Raw genomic sequence first — 20,489 nt, 5'->3', positions numbered from 1 at the left:
CCATGACTGTGCAGACGGCCTTCTAACTAGCGTTAGCCAGCTACCTCAAATCAACGTGTTAATAGTTCATATCACAGGCGTTTTTCGCTCGATAGAACAAAGTTATGACTGTGTACTAAATGCAATAATACATGTTACCGATACATGAAGTGTCTTACGATGCATTTAATCACTGCAAAAAGCAGTTAGAAACTTACTGAGTTCATCTTGAGCGGCCATGTTCATAGAAAGTCATCGGCGTTGTCACCCTGGGGTGTATTCATTAATCAATGTCGTTGCAAAACGTTTTAACGGTAAACATTTTGCAACGAATATTATAGCTTCTTATTGGACGAATTCAGGTAGGTTCCGCCCCCTTTTTGGACCGTTCGTGTCCGTTTGGTTCCTAGTGAACGGTGATAGATGCCACTCCTCTTTCACTATCTCCTAGTCTGTCGTGCTAACTGTAATTCGTTTTAACACCTGCTTCACACATAGCAACGATAACAGACATATATAGCGACATTCATATTGCACACACGTAGTCTTATTCATTCTTTACATGTATATAAACTGGGAAATTCTGTGTAGAAACTGAAACAATAGGAAAACAGGAAGGGAGAAAATATCCATCGAAATGTGTCTCCCCAAAAAAGTGAAAAACCAAGCATTTCTGAATGAACATTTAATAGAAAATATTCCTATAATTAAATAAATGCTTAATTTTATATGTTTCTTATTCTAGATTCCTATAATTAAATGACTGCTTGATTTTTCTCTTTTTTTTTCTCTACATTTTGTTGAAGTGAAGGTGCATCTTTGTCCGACAGGGGGCAGCCAACTACACCACTGGTCTGAAATCTGCTCATCGACCAGACAGAAGAACAAGTCGCTGTTGACCAGCTGTTATATGAAAACAGCTGGGCGATCAGGGCGAGAAGAGATAAACAACAATACAACGAAACACACATTTTTCATACACCAAAAGGTACAGTACAAGTTTCATAATAAATGCAATCTATAACACGGGTTTAATTCATGACTATAACGTTCAGTGTCAACTAGTTTGTGGCGTCTATTTTCATTTGTAAGCGGTGGACTGGTTGGCTAAGCTAACTGGTTGGCTAAGCTAACTGGCTGGCTAGGCTAACTGGTTGGCTAGGGTAACTAAGCTACCGTTGCTAGCTAGCCCAACTTGGCACACGTTGGCTAACAACAGCAACTCGTTTTCGCTGCTTGCATGCATTTATCAATTTATTCAGACATTATTGCATATAGTTAAACTGGCTGTAGATATAGTAGTTCTGCTTGGACATAGTCTACGTTATACATATTACACAGAATGTTTATTTATACCCTGTTTTATTACCGGCTAGCTAACAGTTACCTCTCACAGTTAGCTGGTGAGGCTAACTCGAACCCGTTGACTTGGTGTTTTCGTTGTGCTAACTTCTACTAGCAAATAGCCAACTGTTAATCTGTTGTTAGCTAGTTAAACCAGTGAAACTGCGATGCACAATACTAACGTTACTAGGTAAATGTATTTATATGTGTGTCTGGATAACAGCCAGACTATTTATGGTTGATATATGTTGAATTCGTGCAGTATATTTGGTCAACTAGTAGCTTGCTAGCTAACTTCGGGCCTTGTTAGTTAGCATACATCTCGACAGCATCCATTCAAGATGGGATTTAAACCCCCATCTCTGCTACGCGCATTGTGCAAGATGGCCAGTTTAGCAAGCTGGTTACTTATGCCTTTTCTCATCGCAACCAGTTCTTGGTATTTATCTCACGTTTGACTACTGTAAGACTCTTGAATTCTGACAATAACGAAAGAAAGGGAGTGGTTGGTTTCAAATCAAGTCGTAGTTATCAATGATTTGAACTGTCTCCTTCGATCTGCCATTGCTGGCTACCACAACTGAACGTAGACGAGCTCGGACTGAAAGACAGACAAAGATCAGATTAGCCACACTGTACTTCGGACTTATCTTGGAAAATAAATGCACTGTCACAAGTGATTTAATCATTTAGCTACTATATATAAACAGTGCATTGCATGATTTTTAAGAAAATGGTTGAACAGCTTTAAATGGCAAAGTTACCATTTTTATATCAAACATGATATGCAACAACATAATTAATAGATTTACTTTATTCGAATCAATTAAAATGTAACGTTTTTATTGTTACTGTATTAGCCGTTCATTGCTTTGTGAGATAATCGAAATGAATGATTTGAGACGCATTTCCTTATTGTGGGTCTATTCCTCATTGTACTGTTTTGCTTCAACTATTTTTATTTTTTTAAGAAACCAACTGTTATTGTGTGTCTAGTCCTTTGTCTCCTTTGTCAAAGTAAATCCAAAGGAGTATACCAAATGGCACCCTATTCCCTATATAGTGCTCTAATGTTGATGTAAGCACTGGTCAAAAGTAGTGCACTATGTAGGGAATAGGGTGCCATTCGGGACGGACGGCAGAGTTGTGGTGATCGGGAACCCTGCTGGTGGTAACTAGCAGAGGGGTTGTCAGAATATTTTGGGAGGACCACCATTTCCTTTGTGGGAGATGACCGCCACCCAGTGGTCCAACTTGTAAATAACACACAGCGAAACTGAAGGTGACATGAGTAAGACAGCATAGGACTGCATCCCAAAGAGCACCCTTTTCAGGACACAACGTTTGACCAGAACCCATACTCCTATGCTATGGTCAAAAGTAGTGAACTAAATATGGAATAGGGTGCCAACCCTGGTCTAAAGTAGTGTACTATATATGGAATAGGGTGCCAACCCTGGTCTAAAGTAGTGAACTAAATAGGGAATAGGGTGCCAACCCTGGTCAAAAGTAGTGCATACTCCTATGCTATGGTCAAAAGTAGTGTACTATATATGGAGTAGGGTGCCAACCCTGGTCAAAAGTAGTGAACTAAATAGGGTGCCAACCCTGGTCAAAAGTAGTGTACTATATATGGAATAGGGGCCATTTTGGAGGCTGATTTATTGGGGGGCGGCAGGGTAGCCTAGTGGTTAGAGCGTTGGACTCGTACTAGCTTACTAGCTTATCAAAGCTTATTGGATTGATGATTAGGTAATTAGTAGAATCAGGTGTGTTAGAGCTGGACTCAGGAAGAAGGAAGAGAAGCCTGCTGCCTTGTCTGTTTTGTGTAATTAACCAATGAGGCCTGATAAGAATAATAAATGTGTTGCACATAGGTTAATATTGTTATCGGGCCTTATTGGTTAGTTACACAATAATAACCTACGTGTTGCTTTTTATTTATGTGTTATTCATATAAGCAATACTGTCGCCTACACTGCACAAACCCTGGTCCTGATTGGAGGCGCCTTATTGCTGTTATAAACTGGATATCAAAGTAATTAGAGCAGTACAACGGAATGTTTTGTCATACGCGTGATATACCGCGTCTGTCAGCCAATCAGCATTCAGGTCGCTCGTAACCAACCCAGTTTATAATAACCGTTTAATACTACTTAGGAAATACTTCTGGTTACTTCTGTGCTGTAAAATGGGGCTACTGTCGTACTGCACATAGAATGGAGACTAGCTGTGGTCTAGGGTCTCTACAGTATGGAGACTAGCTGTGGTCTAGGGTCTCTACAGTATGGAGACTAGCTGAGATCTAGCATCTCTACAGTATGGAGACTAGCTGTGGTCTAGCATCTCTACAGTATGTAGACTAGCTGTGGTCTAGGGTCTCTACAGTATGGAGACTAGCTGTGGTCTAGGGTCTCTACAGTATGGAGACTAGCTGTGATCTAGCATCTCTACAGTATGTAGACTAGCTGTGGTCTAGCATCTCTACAGTATGTAGACTAGCTGTGGTCTAGCATCTCTACAGTATGGAGACTAGCTGTGGTCTAGCATCTCTACAGTATGTAGACTAGCTGAGATCTAGCATCTCTACAGTATGTAGACTAGCTGAGATCTAGCGTCTCTACAGTATGTAGACTAGCTGTGGTCTAGCGTCTCTACAGTATGTAGACTAGCTGTGGTCTAGCATCTCTACAGTATGTAGACTAGCTGTGGTCTAGCGTCTCTACAGTATGTAGACTAGCTGTGGTCTAGCGTCTCTACAGTATGTAGACTAGCTGTGGTCTAGCGTCTCTACAGTATGTAGACTAGCTGTGGTCTAGCATCTCTACAGTATGTAGACTAGCTGTGGTCTAGCGTCTCTACAGTATGTAGACTAGCTGTGGTCTAGCGTCTCTACAGTATGTAGACTAGCTGTGGTCTAGCATCTCTACAGTATGTAGACTAGCTGTGGTCTAGCATCTCTACAGTATGTAGACTAGCTGAGATCTAGCGTCTCTACAGTATGTAGACTAGCTGTGGTCTAGCGTCTCTACAGTATGTAGACTAGCTGTGGTCTAGCGTCTCTACAGTATGTAGACTAGCTGTGGTCTAGCGTCTCTACAGTATGTAGACTAGCTGTGGTCTAGCGTCTCTACAGTATGTAGACTAGCTGTGGTCTAGCGTCTCTACAGTATGTAGACTAGCTGTGGTCTAGCGTCTCTACAGTATGTAGACTAGCTGTGGTCTAGCGTCTCTACAGTATGTAGACTAGCTGTGGTCTAGCGTCTCTACAGTATGTAGACTAGCTGTGGTCTAGCGTCTCTGCAGTATGTAGACTAGCTGTGGTCTAGCGTCTCTGCAGTATGTAGACTAGCTGTGGTCTAGCGTCTCTGCAGTATGTAGACTAGCTGTGGTCTAGCGTCTCTGCAGTATGTAGACTAGCTGTGGTCTAGCGTCTCTGCAGTATGTAGACTAGCTGTGGTCTAGCGTCTCTGCAGTATGTAGACTAGCTGTGGTCTAGCGTCTCTACAGTATGTAGACTAGCTGTGGTCTAGCGTCTCTACAGTATGTAGACTAGCTGTGGTCTAGCGTCTCTACAGTATGTAGACTAGCTGTGGTCTAGCGTCTCTACAGTATGTAGACTAGCTGTGGTCTAGCGTCTCTACAGTATGTAGACTAGCTGTGGTCTAGCGTCTCTACAGTATGTAGACTAGCTGTGGTCTAGCGTCTCTACAGTATGTAGACTAGCTGTGGTCTAGCGTCTCTACAGTATGTAGACTAGCTGTGGTCTCTCTCTACAGTATGTAGACTAGCTGTGGTCTAGCGTCTCTGCAGTATGTAGACTAGCTGTGGTCTAGCGTCTCTACAGTATGTAGACTAGCTGTGGTCTAGCGTCTCTAGCTCTACAGTATGTAGACTAGCTGTGGTCTAGCGTCTCTACAGTATGTAGACTAGCTGTGGTCTAGCGTCTCTACAGTATGTAGACTAGCTGTGGTCTAGCGTCTCTACAGTATGTAGACTAGCTGTGGTCTAGCGTCTCTACAGTATGTAGACTAGCTGTGGTCTAGCGTCTCTACAGTATGTAGACTAGCTGTGGTCTAGCGTCTCTACAGTATGTAGACTAGCTGTGGTCTAGCGTCTCTACAGTATGTAGACTAGCTGTGGTCTAGCGTCTCTACAGTATGTAGACTAGCTGTGGTCTAGCGTCTCTACAGTATGTAGACTGTGGTCTAGCTGTGGACTCTGTGGTCTAGCGTCTCTACAGTATGTAGACTAGCTGTGGTCTAGCGTCTCTACAGTATGTAGACTAGCTGTGGTCTAGCGTCTCTACAGTATGTAGACTAGCTGTGGTCTAGCGTCTCTACAGTATGTAGACTAGCTGTGGTCTAGCGTCTCTACAGTATGTAGACTAGCTGTGGTCTAGCGTCTCTACAGTATGTAGACTAGCTGTGGTCTAGCGTCTCTACAGTATGTAGACTAGCTGTGGTCTAGCGTCTCTACAGTATGTAGACTAGCTGTGGTCTAGCGTCTCTACAGTATGTAGACTAGCTGTGGTCTAGCGTCTCTACAGTATGTAGACTAGCTGTGGTCTAGCGTCTCTACAGTATGTAGACTAGCTGTGGTCTAGCGTCTCTACAGTATGTAGACTAGCTGTGGTCTAGCGTCTCTACAGTATGTAGACTAGCTGTGGTCTCTAGCGTCTCTACAGTATGTAGACTAGCTGTGGTCTAGCGTCTCTACAGTATGTAGACTAGCTGTGGTCTAGCGTCTCTACAGTATGTAGACTAGCTGTGGTCTAGCGTCTCTACAGTATGTAGACTAGCTGTGGTCTAGCGTCTCTACAGTATGTAGACTAGCTGTGGTCTAGCGTCTCTACAGTATGTAGACTAGCTGTGGTCTAGCGTCTCTACAGTATGTAGACTAGCTGTGGTCTAGCGTCTCTACAGTATGTAGACTAGCTGTGGTCTAGCGTCTCTACAGTATGTAGACTAGCTGTGGTCTAGCGTCTCTACAGTATGTAGACTAGCTGTGGCGTCTAGTATGTAGACTGTCTCTACAGTATGTAGACTAGCTGAGATCTAGCGTCTCTACAGTATGTAGACTAGCTGTGGTCTAGCGTCTCTACAGTATGTAGACTAGCTGAGATCTAGCGTCTCTACAGTATGTAGACTAGCTGTGGTCTAGCGTCTCTACAGTATGTAGACTAGCTGTGGTCTAGCGTCTCTACAGTATGTAGACTAGCTGTGGTCTACAGTATGTAGACTAGCTGTGGTCTAGCGTCTCTACAGTATGTAGACTAGCTGAGATCTAGCGTCTCTACAGTATGTAGACTAGCTGTGGTCTAGCGTCTCTACAGTATGTAGACTAGCTGTGGTCTAGCGTCTCTACAGTATGTAGACTAGCTGTGGTCTAGCGTCTCTACAGTATGTAGACTAGCTGTGATCTAGCGTCTCTACAGTATGTAGACTAGCTGTGGTCTAGCGTCTCTACAGTATGTAGACTAGCTGAGATCTAGCGTCTCTACAGTATGTAGACTAGCTGAGATCTAGCGTCTCTACAGTATGTAGACTAGCTGAGATCTAGTAGTCTAGTATGTAGCAGTATGTAGACTAGCTGTGGTCTAGCGTCTCTACAGTATGTAGACTAGCTGTGGTCTAGCGTCTCTACAGTATGTAGACTAGCTGTGGTCTAGCGTCTCTACAGTATGTAGACTAGCTGTGGTCTAGCGTCTCTACAGTATGTAGACTAGCTGTGGTCTAGCGTCTCTACAGTATGTAGACTAGCTGTGGTCTAGCGTCTCTACAGTATGTAGACTAGCTGTGGTCTAGCGTCTCTACAGTATGTAGACTAGCTGTGCGTCTCTACAGTATGTAGACTAGCTGTGGTCTAGCGTCTCTACAGTATGTAGACTAGCTGAGATCTAGCATCTCTACAGTATGTAGACTAGCTGAGATCTAGCATCTCTACAGTATGTAGACTAGCTGAGATCTAGCGTCTCTACAGTATGTAGACTAGCTGTGGTCTAGCGTCTCTACAGTATGTAGACTAGCTGTGGTCTAGCGTCTCTACAGTATGTAGACTAGCTGTGGTCTAGCGTCTCTACAGTATGTAGACTAGCTGTGGTCTAGCGTCTCTACAGTATGTAGACTAGCTGTGGTCTAGCGTCTCTACAGTATGTAGACTAGCTGTGGTCTAGCGTCTCTACAGTATGTAGACTAGCTGTGGTCTAGCGTCTCTACAGTATGTAGACTAGCTGTGGTCTAGCGTCTCTACAGTATGTAGACTGTGCTGTATGTAGACTAGCTGTGGTCTAGCGTCTCTACAGTATGTAGACTAGCTGTGGTCTAGCGTCTCTACAGTATGTAGACTAGCTGTGGTCTAGCGTCTCTACAGTATGTAGACTAGCTGTGGTCTAGCGTCTCTACAGTATGTAGACTAGCTGTGGTCTAGCGTCTCTACAGTATGTAGACTAGCTGTGGTCTAGCGTCTCTACAGTATGTAGACTAGCTGTGGTCTAGCGTCTCTACAGTATGTAGACTAGCTGTGGTCTAGCGTCTCTACAGTATGTAGACTAGCTGGGATCTAGCGTCTCTACAGTATGTAGACTAGCTGTGGTCTAGCGTCTCTACAGTATGTAGACTAGCTGTGGTCTGGCGTCTCTACAGTATGTAGACTAGCTGTGGTCTAGCTAGTCTATAGTATGTAGACTAGCTGTGGTCTAGCGTCTCTACAGTATGTAGACTAGCTGTGGTCTAGCGTCTCTACAGTATGTAGACTAGCTGTGGTCTAGCGTCTCTACAGTATGTAGACTAGCTGTGGTCTAGCGTCTCTACAGTATGTAGACTAGCTGGGATCTAGCGTCTCTACAGTATGTAGACTAGCTGGGATCTAGCGTCTCTTCAGTATGTAGGCTAGCTGGGATCTAGCGTCTCTACGGTATGTAGGCTAGCTAGGATCTAGCGTCTCTACGGTATGTAGGCTAGCTGGGATCTAGTGTCTCTACGGTATGTAGGCTAGCTGGGATCTAGTGTCTCTACGGTATGTAGGCTAGCTGGGATCTAGTGTCTCTACGGTATGTAGGCTAGCTGGGATCTAGTGTCTCTACGGTATGTAGGCTAGCTGGGATCTAGTGTCTCTACGGTATGTAGGCTAGCTGGGATCTAGTGTCTCTACGGTATGTAGGCTAGCTGGGATCTCGTGTCTCTACGATATGTAGGCTAGCTGGGCTCTAGTGTCTCTACGGTATGTAGGCTAGCTGGGATCTAGTGTCTATACGGTATGTAGGCTAGCTGGGATCTAGTGTGTCTACGGTATGTATCTCTAGGTTTTATCAGTCTAGTCAGACAGCCTATGGCCCAAGCCTGTGTTCTATTTAAGCAATAAGGCCAGAGGGGTGGGGTATATGGCCAATATACCACGGCTAGGGGTTGTTCTAATACGCATCGCTGTGTGCCTGGATACAGCCCTTAGCCGTGGTAAATTGGCCAAATACCACAAACCCCTGAGGTGTCTTATTGCTATTATAAACTGTTTACCAATGTAATTGGAACAGTAAAAATAACTGTTTTGTCATACCCGTGGTTTAAGGTCTGATATACCACGGCCGTCAGCCAATCAGCATTCAGGGCTCGAACCACCCAGTTTATATTCTACTCTTTTCTCTGTCTGGGTTTAATTGGTGGAGGCAGGATGGCAGGGGGTCTACGGCCCCGTTAACCCCCTCCTGCCCTGTTAACCCCCTCCTGCCCTGTTAACCCCCTCCTGCCCTGTTAACCCCCTCCTGCCCTGTTAAGCCCCTCCTGCCCCGTTAAGCCCCTCCTGCCCCGTTAAGCCCCTCCTGCCCCGTTAAGCCCCTCCTGCCCCGTTAAGCCCCTCCTGCCCCGTTAAGCCCCTCCTGCCCCGTTATGCCCCTCCTGCCCCGTTAACCCCTCCTGCCCCGTTAACCCCCTCCTGCCCTGTTAACCCCCTCCTGCCCTGATTCTAATGAGGAGTAACTGTTTCTCTGTCAAGGCTTCCCCCTTAGTTAACAGAACGTATTACTGTCATGACATTCTAATGAGGAGTAACTGTTTCTCTGTCAAGGCTTCCCCCTTAGTTAACAGAACGTATTACTGTCATGACATTCTAATGAGGAGTAACTGTTTCTCTGTCAAGGCTTCCCCCTTAGTTAACAGAACGTATTACTGTCATGACATTCTAATGAGGAGTAACTGTTTCTCTGTCAAGGCTTCCTCTGTGTGAGCAGGCAGGATGGCAGGGGCGGAGGTCTACGGCCCCGTTAACCCCTCCTGCAAGATCATGACCTTCAGGCCCACCGTGGAGGAATTCAGAGACTTCAACCGGTACCTGGCCCACATGGAGGCCCAGGGGGCGCACCGTGCTGGCCTCGCCAAGGTGGGGGTGTGTCTGAGAGTAGGACTGGAAGTGTGTTTGGTGTCTGTCTGTTCAGGAAAGATGAGAGAACAACCTATGTGTGTGTGTGTGTGTGTGTGTGTGTGTGCTTGTCTGAGTGTAAATTGGGGATTATCACCCTCTACCTGCCTCCAGGTGATAACCCCCTCCCCCTCTCTCCTCCACCTGTCTCCAGGTGATAACCCCCCCTCCTCTCTCTCCTCTACCTGTCTCCAGGTGATACCCCCCTCTCTCTCCTCTACCTGTCTCCAGGTGATAACCCCCCTCTCCTCTACCTGTCTCCAGGTGATAACCCCCCCTCTCTCCTCTACCTGTCTCCAGGTGATAACCCCCTCTCTCTCTGTCTCCAGGTGATAACCCCTCTCTCTCTCTCTACCTGTCTCCAGGTGATAACCCCCTCTCTCTCTGTCTCCAGGTGATAACCCCCTCTCCTCTACCTGTCTCCAGGTGATAACCCCCCTCTCCTCTACCTGTCTCCAGGTGATAACCCCCTCTCTCCTCTACCTGTCTCCAGGTGATAACCCCCCTCTCCTCTACCTGTCTCCAGGTGATAACCTCTCCTCTACCTGTCTCCAGGTGATAACCTCTCCTCTACCTGTCTCCAGGTGATAACCCCCCTCTCCTCTACCTGTCTCCAGGTGATAACCCCCTCTCCTCTACCTGTCTCCAGGTGATAACCCCCTCTCTCCTCTACCTGTCTCCAGGTGATAACCCCCTCTCTCCTCTACCTGTCTCCAGGTGATAACCCCCTCTCTCCTCTACCTGTCTCCAGGTGATAACCCCCCCTCTCCTCTACCTGTCTCCAGGTGATAACCCCCCCCCCTCTCTCTACCTGTCTCCAGGTGATAACCTCTCCTCTACCTGTCTCCAGGTGATAACCCCCTCTCTCCTCTACCTGTCTCCAGGTGATAACCCCCTCTCTCCTCTACCTGTCTCCAGGTGATAACCCCCCTCTCCTCTACCTGTCTCCAGGTGATAACCCCCCTCTCCTCTACCTGTCTCCAGGTGATAACCCCCCCTCTCCTCTACCTGTCTCCAGGTGATTCCTCCTAAGGGCTGGCGTCCTCGGTGTAGCTATGATGATATTGATGACCTGGTGATCCACGCCCCTATCCAGCAGATGGTTGCTGGCCAGTCAGGCCTGTTCACTCAGTTCAACATCCAGAAGAAACCGCTCAGCGTAAAGGAGTTCAGACGCCTCGCCAACAGTGACAAGTCAGTAACTATAAACACACAGTTTAAACACACTCCCTCTACCTGAACTATAATGTGTTATATTTAGTAGTTATAACATAGATCTTCTACCTCTCCAGATACTGTACTCCCTCTACCTGAACTATAATGTGTTATATTTAGTATTTATAACATAGATCTTCTACCTCTCCAGATACTGTACTCCCTCTACCTGAACTATAATGTGTTATATTTAGTATAGTATTTATAACATAGATCTTCTACCTCTCCAGATACTGTACTCCCTCTACCTGAACTATAATGTGTTATATTTAGTAGTTATAACATAGATCTTCTACCTCTCCAGATACTGTACTCCCTCTACCTGAACTATAATGTGTTATATTTAGTAGTTATAACATAGATCTTCTACCTCTCCAGATACTGTACTCCCTCTACCTGAACTATAATGTGTTATATTTAGTATAGTATTTATAACATAGATCTTCTACCTCTCCAGATACTGTACTCCCTCTACCTGAACTATAATGTGTTATATTTAGTATAGTATTTATAACATAGATCTTCTACCTCTCCAGATACTGTACTCCCTCTACCTGAACTATAATGTGTTATATTTAGTATTTATAACATAGATCTTCTACCTCTCCAGATACTATAACTATAATGATCTTTTAGTATTTATAACATAGATCTTCTACCTCTCCAGATACTGTACTCCCTCTACCTGAACTATAATGTGTTATATTTAGTATTTATAACATAGATCTTCTACCTCTCCAGATACTGTACTCCCTCTACCTGAACTATAATGTGTTATATTTAGTATAGTTTTATAACATAGATCTTCTACCTCTCCAGATACTGTACTCCCTCTACCTGAACTATAATGTGTTATATTTAGTATAGTAGTTATAACATAGATCTTCTACCTCTCCAGATACTGTACTCCCTCTACCTGAACTATAATGTGTTATATTTAGTATAGTAGTTATAACATAGATCTTCTACCTCTCCAGATACTGTACTCCCTCTACCTGAACTATAATGTGTTATATTTAGTATAGTAGATCTTCTACCTCTCCAGATACTGTACTAACCTGAACTATAATGATCTATCATAGATCTTCTACCTCTCCAGATACTGTACTCCCCTCTACCTGAACTATAATGTGTTATATTTAGTAGTTATAACATAGATCTTCTACCTCTCCAGATACTGTACTCTCCTCTACCTGAACTATAATGTGTTATATTTAGTATAGTAGTTGTAACATAGATCTTCTACCTCTCCAGATATTGTACTCCCCGCTACCTGAACTATGAGGACCTGGAGAGGAAGTACTGGAAGAACCTGACCTTCGTATCTCCCATATATGGAGCTGACGTCCCCGGGAGCCTCTATGACGAGGTAGATGTCTCAGGACTCATAGAATATCAGTCTCTCTCTCCTCTCTCTGTCACTCATCACCGATCATCAGGATCTCTGTCATTTCACTCCCGGTATATTCCTTTCTAGTCATCCCAACCTCTCCTCTGTCCTGGTGCAGGGTGAAGTATAGAGGAGTGGAATATCTGACACCTCAACTCTATCTTGTTGTTTCTCTCCCTTCTGTCTCATCTAATTCTCTCCTCCTCTCGCCTCCTCTCTCCCTTCTGTCTCCTCTCTCCTCCTCTCTCTCTCTCTCTATTCTGTCTTTCATCTAATTCTCTCTCCTCCTCTTGCTTCCTCTCGCCTCCTCTCTCCCTTCTGTCTCATCTCTCCTCTCTCCTCCTCTCTCTCTCTCTCTTCTGTCTTTCACCTAATTCTCTCTCCTCCTCTTGCCTCCTCTCTCCCTTCTGTCTTTCATCTAATTCTCTCTCCTCCTCTGTCCTCCTCTTGCTTCCTCTCTCCTCCTCTCGCCTCCTTTCATTTAATTCTCTCTCCTCTCGCCTCCTCTCTCCCTTCTGTATTTCATCTAATTCTCTCTCCTCCTCTTGCCTCCTCTTTCCCTTCTGTCTTTCATCTAATTCTCTCCTCCTCTCTCCCTTGTCTTTCATCTAATTCTCTCCTCCTCTCTCCCTTGTCTTTCATCTAATTCTCTCCTCCTCTCTCCTCCTCTCGCCTCCTCTCCCTTGTCTTTCATCTAATTCTCTCCTCCTCTCTCCTCCTCTCTGCCTTGTCTTTCATCTAATTCTCTCTCCTCCTCTCGCCTCCTCTCTCCTCTCTCTCTCATCTAATTCTCTCCTCCTCTCTCCCTTGTCTTTCATCTAATTCTCTCCTCTCTCCTCCTCTCGCCTCCTCTCTCCCTTGTCTTTCATCTAATTCTCTCCTCTCTCCTCCTCTCTCCCTTGTCTTTCATCTAATTATCCTCTCCTCTCTCCTCTCTCCTCTCCTCTCATCTAATTCTCTCCTCCTCTCTCCCTTGTCTTTCATCTAATTCTCTCCTCCTCTCTCCTCCTCTCTCCCTTGTCTTTCATCTAATTCTCTCCTCCTCTCTCCCTTGTCTTTCATCTAATTCTCTCCTCCTCTCTCCTCCTCTCTCCCTTGTCTTTCATCTAATTCTCTCCTCCTCTCTCCTCCTCTCTCCCTCGTCTTTCATCTAATTCTCTCCTCCTCTCTCCCTTGTCTTTCATCTAATTCTCTCCTCCTCCTCCTCCTCTCCTCTAATTCTCTCCTCCTCTCTCCTCCTCTCCTCTCTAATTCTCTCCTCCTCTCGCCTCCTCTCTCCTCCTCCTCTCATCTAATTCTCTCCTCCTCATCTAATTCTCTCCTCCTCTCTCCTCCTCTCCTCTCATCTAATTCTCTCCTCCTCTCTCCTCCTCTCTCCTCCTCTCTCTCCTCTCTCTCCCTCTCTCTAATTCCTCCTCCTCTCGCTCCTCTCTCCCTTGTCTTTCATCTAATTCTCTCCTCCTCTCCGCCTCTCCCTCTTTCATCTAATTCTGCCTTCTCTCCTCCTCTTGTCTTTCATCTAATTCTCTCTCCTCCTCTCGCCTCCTCTCTCCTCCTCTCCTCTCATCTAATTCTCTCTCCTCCTCTCTCCTCCTCTCTCCCTTGTCTTTCATCTAATTCTCTCCTCCTCTCCTCTCATCTAATTCTCTCTCCTCCTCTCTCCTCCTCTCTCCCTTGTCTTTCATCTAATTCTCTCCTCCTCTCTCCTCCTCTCTCCCTTGTCTTTCATCTAATTCTCTCGCCTCCTCTCCCTCCTCTCATCTAATTCTCTCCTCCTCTCTCCTTCTCTCTGCCTTGTCTTTCATCTAATTCTCTCTCCTCCTCTCTCCTCTCTCCTGTAGGGTATAGAGGAGTGGAACATCGGCCACCTCAACTCCATCCTGGATGTGATAGAAGAGGACTGTGGTGTTTCTATCCAGGGGGTGAACACACCCTACCTGTACTTCGGCATGTGGAAGACCAGCTTCTCCTGGCACACTGAAGACATGGACCTTTATAGCATCAACTACCTGCACTTTGGAGAGCCCAAGTCCTGGTAGGGGGATACTGTTATTTACTAGCATGGTGTGTCTCAGGAAAACTGAGAGGCGGGGTTAGAGGGAGTGATGGGTAGGAAGGGAGAGGGGAATTACTTCTTTATTCCTCCCTCGTAAGTCTCCCTCTCTCCCCCTTTCCACCTCCCTCTCTCCCTCTTTCCACCTCCCTCTCTCCCTCTTTCCACCTCCCTCTTTCCCTCTTTCCACCTCCCTCTTTCCACCTCTCTCTCTCCCTCTTTCCACCTCTTTCCACCTCCCTCTTTCCCTCTTTCCACCTCCCTCTTTCCACCTCTCTCTCTCCCTCTTTCCACCTCCCTCTCTCCCTCTCCCACTTTCCCTCCCTCAGTCTCCCCATCTCTCTCTTCCCCTGGAGGTATACTGCTGTTCATTAGAGCAGGAAGCCCTGCAACACACACATGGTTCTCACCTCTCCCCACTTAGACACATTTCCCTGGAGGGGAGGACCACCAAGAAGCTCTTCTCTCAACCCCTCCTCACCCCTCACCTCTCCCCACTTAGACACATTTCCCTGGAGGGGAGGACCACCAAGAAGCTCTTCTCTCAACCCCTCCTCACCCCTCACCTCTCCCCACTTAGACACATTTCCCTGGAGGGGAGGACCACCAAGAAGCTCTTCTCTCAACTCCTCCTCACCCCTCACCTCTCCCACTCCTGGGGCAGTCCTCCCTCTCCCCTTACACTCACATACACACACCCTTACCTCAGACTGATAGTTGAATATGGGGCTTCTGATGGGGGAGAAGAGGTGTAATGGAATGCCTAAGAACCCAGAGGGAGTTCTACGGAGTTCTACAGAGTTCTACAGAGTTCCATGTCAGGAACTTTAGAATAGGTAGAATTCTAAGGCTCACCACTAGGGGCCAGTATTGTCAGTGTAGAGGATGACACATCTAAACAGTTTGTCTCATACATAACACCTACCCAAACACTAGTTTACTGTTCACCTTCTGTGTTAACCTGACAAACATTGTCTCTGTCTACAGGTATATTAACATTAGACACATTGTCTATATTAACAGACACATTGTCTATATTAACAGACACATTGTCTATATTAACAGACACATTGTCTCTGTCTACAGGTATATTAACATCAGACACATTGTCTATATTAACAGACACATTGTCTATATTAACAGACACATTGTCTATATTAACAGACACATTGTCTATATTAACAGACACATTGTCTCTGTCTACAGGTATATTAACATCAGACACATTGTCTATATTAACAGACACATTGTCTCTGTCTACAGGTATATTAACATCAGACACATTGTCTCTGTCTACAGGTATATTAACATCAGACACATTGTCTATATTAACAGACACATTGTCTCTGTCTACAGGTATATTAACATTGTCTATATTAACAGACACATTGTCTATATTAACAGACACATTGTCTACAGGTATATTAACATCAGACACATTGTCTATATTAACAGACACATTGTCTCTGTCTACAGGTATATTAACATCAGACACATTGTCTATATTAACAGACACATTGTCTCTGTCTACAGGTATATTAACAGACACATTGTCTATATTAACAGACACATTGTCTCTGTCTACAGGTATATTAACATCAGACACATTGTCTATATTAACAGACACATTGTCTATATTAACAGACACATTGTCTCTGTCTACAGGTATATTAACATCAGACACATTGTCTCTGTCTACAGGTATATTAACAGACACATTGTCTATATTAACAGACACATTGTCTATATTAACAGACACATTGTCTCTGTCTACAGGTATATTAACATCAGACACATTGTCTATATTAACAGACACATTGTCTCTGTCTACAGGTATATTAACAGACACATTGTCTCTGTCTACAGGTATATTAACAGACACATTGTCTCTGTCTACAGGTATATTAACATCAGACACATTGTCTATATTAACAGACACATTGTCTCTGTCTACAGGTATATTAACAGACACATTGTCTATATTAACAGACACATTGTCTCTGTCTACAGGTATATTAACATCAGACACATTGTCTATATTAACAGACACATTGTCTATATTAACAGACATTGTTGTTGTCTAGACACATTGTCTATATTAACAGACACATTGTCTCTGTCTACACATTGTCTCTGTCTACAGGTATATTAACATCAGACACATTGTCTATATTAACAGACACATTGTCTCTATTAACAGACATTGGTATATTAACATCAGACACATTGTCTATATTAACAGACACATTGTCTCTGTCTACAGGTATATTAACATCAGACACATTGTCTATATTAACAGACACATTGTCTATATTAACAGACACATTGTCTATATTAACAGACACATTGTCTCTGTCTACAGGTATATTAACAGACACATTGTCTATATTAACATCAGACACATTGTCTCTGTCTACAGGTATATTAACAGACACATTGTCTATATTAACAGACACATTGTCTCTGTCTACAGGTATATTAACATCAGACACATTGTCTATATTAACAGACACATTGTCTATATTAACAGACACATTGTCTATATTAACAGACACATTGTCTATATTAACAGACACATTGTCTATATTAACAGACACATTGTCTATATTAACAGACACATTGTCTATATTAACAGACACATTGTCTATATTAACAGACACATTGTCTATATTAACAGACACATTGTCTCTGTCTACAGGTATATTAACAGACACATTGTCTATATTAACAGACACATTGTCTATATTAACAGACACATTGTCTATATTAACAGACACATTGTCTATATTAACAGACACATTGTCTAGACACATTGTCTCTGTCTACAGGTATATTAACAGACACATTGTCTATATTAACAGACACATTGTCTATATTAACAGACACATTGTCTATATTAACAGACACATTGTCTATATTAACAGACACATTGTCTATATTAACAGACACATTGTCTCTGTCTACAGGTATATTAACATCAGACACATTGTCTCTGTCTACAGGTATATTAACATCAGACACATTGTCTATATTAACAGACACATTGTCTCTATTAACAGACACATTGTCTCTGTCTATATTAACAGACACATTGTCTATATATTAACAGACACATTGTCTCTGTCTACAGGTATATTAACATCAGACACATTGTCTATATTAACAGACACATTGTCTCTGTCTAACAGACACATTGTCTCCCCCTGAGCAGGTATATTAACTGGAGACACATTGTCTATAGGTAACAGACACATTGTTTAACTAGATGAAATATTAAGACACATTGTTTTAAGGTATATTAACAGAACACATTGTCTATTTAACAGACACATTGTCTAAACTGGTCTTATATTAGGATAGACACATTGTCTATATTAACTAATTCTTGTACCCAAAAGCACTTGTTGATTAACAGACACATTGTCTATCTAACAGTCTCTCCATGTTGTGTATATTAACAGTCTGTTCAGACATTGTTTCTTTAACAGATCACACATGTCTTATTAACAGACACATTGAGGCTTTTCTCAGACACATTGATGACCCTGTCTCCCCTTATATCCTGAAGTCTATATTAACAGTACAGCATTGTCTCTGTCTACAGGTATATTAACATCAGACACATTGTCTATATTAACTGACACATTGTCTCTGTCTTAAACAGCCACATTGTCTTCATCTCAACTGTCACTTTTTAAAACCCATTTCCTCTCAACTGTCACATTTCTCTGTCCTAGTGTATTTAACATCAGACACATTGTCTAGTAACAGACACATTGTCTCTGTTCAAGACCCCGAGTCTGACAAGGTACAAATCTTGTCGTATATTAACAGAACAGGTCTCTGTCTAGTTAACAGACACATTGTTCCCAGACACATTGTCTTGAAAATAAGACACATTGTCTATATAACAGACTTGTCTATATTAAAGAACATTGTCTAAAATAAAAAATAAATTAAAAACTGTCACTATTTAAAACACATTGTCTATATTAACAGACACCCATCAGACACATTGTCATCATTGTCTATCTCAGACTGTTGTCTCTGTCTACAGGTATTTAAAATGGGAGACCTTTCATCTCAGACTGCCATATTTTTTAAAACCCTTTCATCTCAACTGCACTTTTTAAAAGGCAGCATCTCAACTGCCACTTTTTAAAACCCTTTTGTCTCAACTGTCACTTTTTAAAACCCTTTCAATCTCAACAGTCACTTTTTGTGTGTTCCAGGTTTCTTCAACTGCCACTTTTTAAAGGATGTGAGGCTTTTCATCTCAACTGACCACTTTTCTCCCCCTTTCATCTCAACTGCCACATTTTAAAGACAAACTGACTGTCTCAACTGCCACTTTTTAAAGCCCTTTCATCTCAACTGTCACTTTTTAAAACCCTTTCCTCTCAACTGTCACTTTTTAAAACCCTGGTTCATCTCAACTGTTCTTAACCACTTTTAAAAAAAATAAATAAAACCCTTTCATCTCAACTGTCACTTTTCGTTCTGCCCTGAAACCCTTTCATCTCAACTGCCACTTTTTAAAACCCTTTCATCTCAACTGACTTTTTAAAAAAGGTTCATCTCAACTGTCACTTTTTAAAACCCTTTCATCTCAACTGTCACTTTTTAAAACCCTTTCATCTCAACTGCCACTTTTTAAAACCCTTTCATCTCAACTGTCACTTTTTAAAACCCTTTCATCTCAACTGCCACTTTTTAAAACCCTTTCATCTCAACTGCCACTTTTTAAAACCCTTTCATCTCAACTGCCACTTTTTAAAACCCTTTCATCTCAACTGCCACTTTTTAAAACCCTTTCATCTCAACTGCCACTTTTTAAAACCCTTTCATCTCAACTGCCACTTTTTAAAACCCTTTCATCTCAACTGTCACTTTTTAAAACCCTTTCATCTCAACTGTCACTTTTTAAAACCCTTTCATCTCAACTGCCACTTTTTAAAACCCTTTCATCTCAACTGCCACTTTTTAAAACCCTTTCATCTCAACTGTCACTTTTTAAAACCCTTTCATCTCAACTGTCACTTTTTAAAACCCTTTCATCTCAACTGTCACTTTTTAAAACCCTTTCATCTCAACTGTCACTTTTTAAAACCCTTTCATCTCAACTGTCACTTTTTAAAACCCTTTCATCTCAACTGCCACTTTTTAAAAGCCTTTCATCTCAACTGTCACTTTTTAAAACCCTTTCATCTTCTCTGTCGCTACAACATAGTGTTAGAACACTACTACACTATCACCAACCTGCCTTCTAGTCATCTGGACCAACATTACAACAGCTCTTCACTTTAGTTGATTGTCTTTATGTATTGACTGGTTGTATATAGTTTACTGCTGAGATACCTAACCCTAACCTGGTCGTCATTAGGATACATTAAACTATCCTGAGATACCTAACCTGGTCGTCATTAGGATATGTTAACTATCCTGAGATACCTAACCTAACCTGGTCGTCATTAGGATACATTAACTATCCTGAGATACCTAACCTGGTCGTCATTAGGATACGTTAACTATCCTGAGATACCTAACCCTAACCTGGTCGTCATTAGGATACATTAACTATCCTGAGATACCTAACCTGGTCGTCATTAGGATACATTAACTATCCTGAGATACCTAACCCTAACCTGGTCGTCATTAGGATACATTAACTATCCTGAGATACCTAACCCTCACCTGGTCATCATTAGGATACATTAACTACCCTGAGATACCTAACCCTGGTCGTCACATTAACTATCCTGAGATCACAACCTAGGATACATTAACTATCCTGAGATACCTAACCCTAACCTGGTCATCATTAGGATACATTAACTACCCTGAGATACCTAACCCTAACCTGGTCATCATTAGGATACGTTAACTATCCCTGAGATACCTAACCTAACCTGGTCGTCATTAGGATACGTTAACTATCCTAAGATACCTAACCTGGTCATCATTAGGATACATTAACTATCCTGAGATACCTAACCCTAACCTGGTCGTCATTAGGATACATTAACTATCCTGAGATACCTAACCTGGTCCTGGTCATTAGGATACATTAACTATCCTGAGATACCTAACCTGGTC

At 43.0% G+C, this 20,489-nt stretch overlaps 2 protein-coding genes across 2 annotated transcripts in view; one reads left to right on the top strand and one right to left on the bottom strand.

The window, feature by feature from the left end:
• Positions 1–301, bottom strand: part of LOC115126434 (proteasome adapter and scaffold protein ECM29-like) — a 55,764-nt gene extending 55,463 nt beyond the window's left edge. The window contains 1 exon segment of the mRNA XM_065015252.1: positions 198–301. Coding sequence (XP_064871324.1) covers positions 198–225 — 28 coding nt within the window. The 5' untranslated portion in view covers positions 226–301.
• Positions 302–826: 525 nt separating this feature from the next.
• On the top strand, positions 827–14,391 carry LOC135568464 (lysine-specific demethylase 4C-like). The gene is made up of 5 exons (XM_065015248.1): positions 827–967; positions 9,529–9,696; positions 10,754–10,929; positions 12,205–12,319; positions 14,182–14,391. The coding sequence occupies exons 2-5, from the start codon at positions 9,553–9,555 to the stop codon at positions 14,377–14,379; spliced, it is 633 nt and encodes a 210-aa protein (XP_064871320.1). The 5' UTR covers positions 827–967; positions 9,529–9,552; the 3' UTR covers positions 14,380–14,391.
• The last annotated feature ends 6,098 nt before the right edge of the window (positions 14,392–20,489 follow it).

This window comes from Oncorhynchus nerka, unplaced genomic scaffold (genome assembly GCF_034236695.1).
Source record: "Oncorhynchus nerka isolate Pitt River unplaced genomic scaffold, Oner_Uvic_2.0 unplaced_scaffold_1582, whole genome shotgun sequence".
Classification (NCBI taxonomy): Eukaryota; Metazoa; Chordata; class Actinopteri; order Salmoniformes; family Salmonidae; genus Oncorhynchus; species Oncorhynchus nerka.
This window is presented reverse-complemented; position numbering and strand designations above follow the sequence as displayed.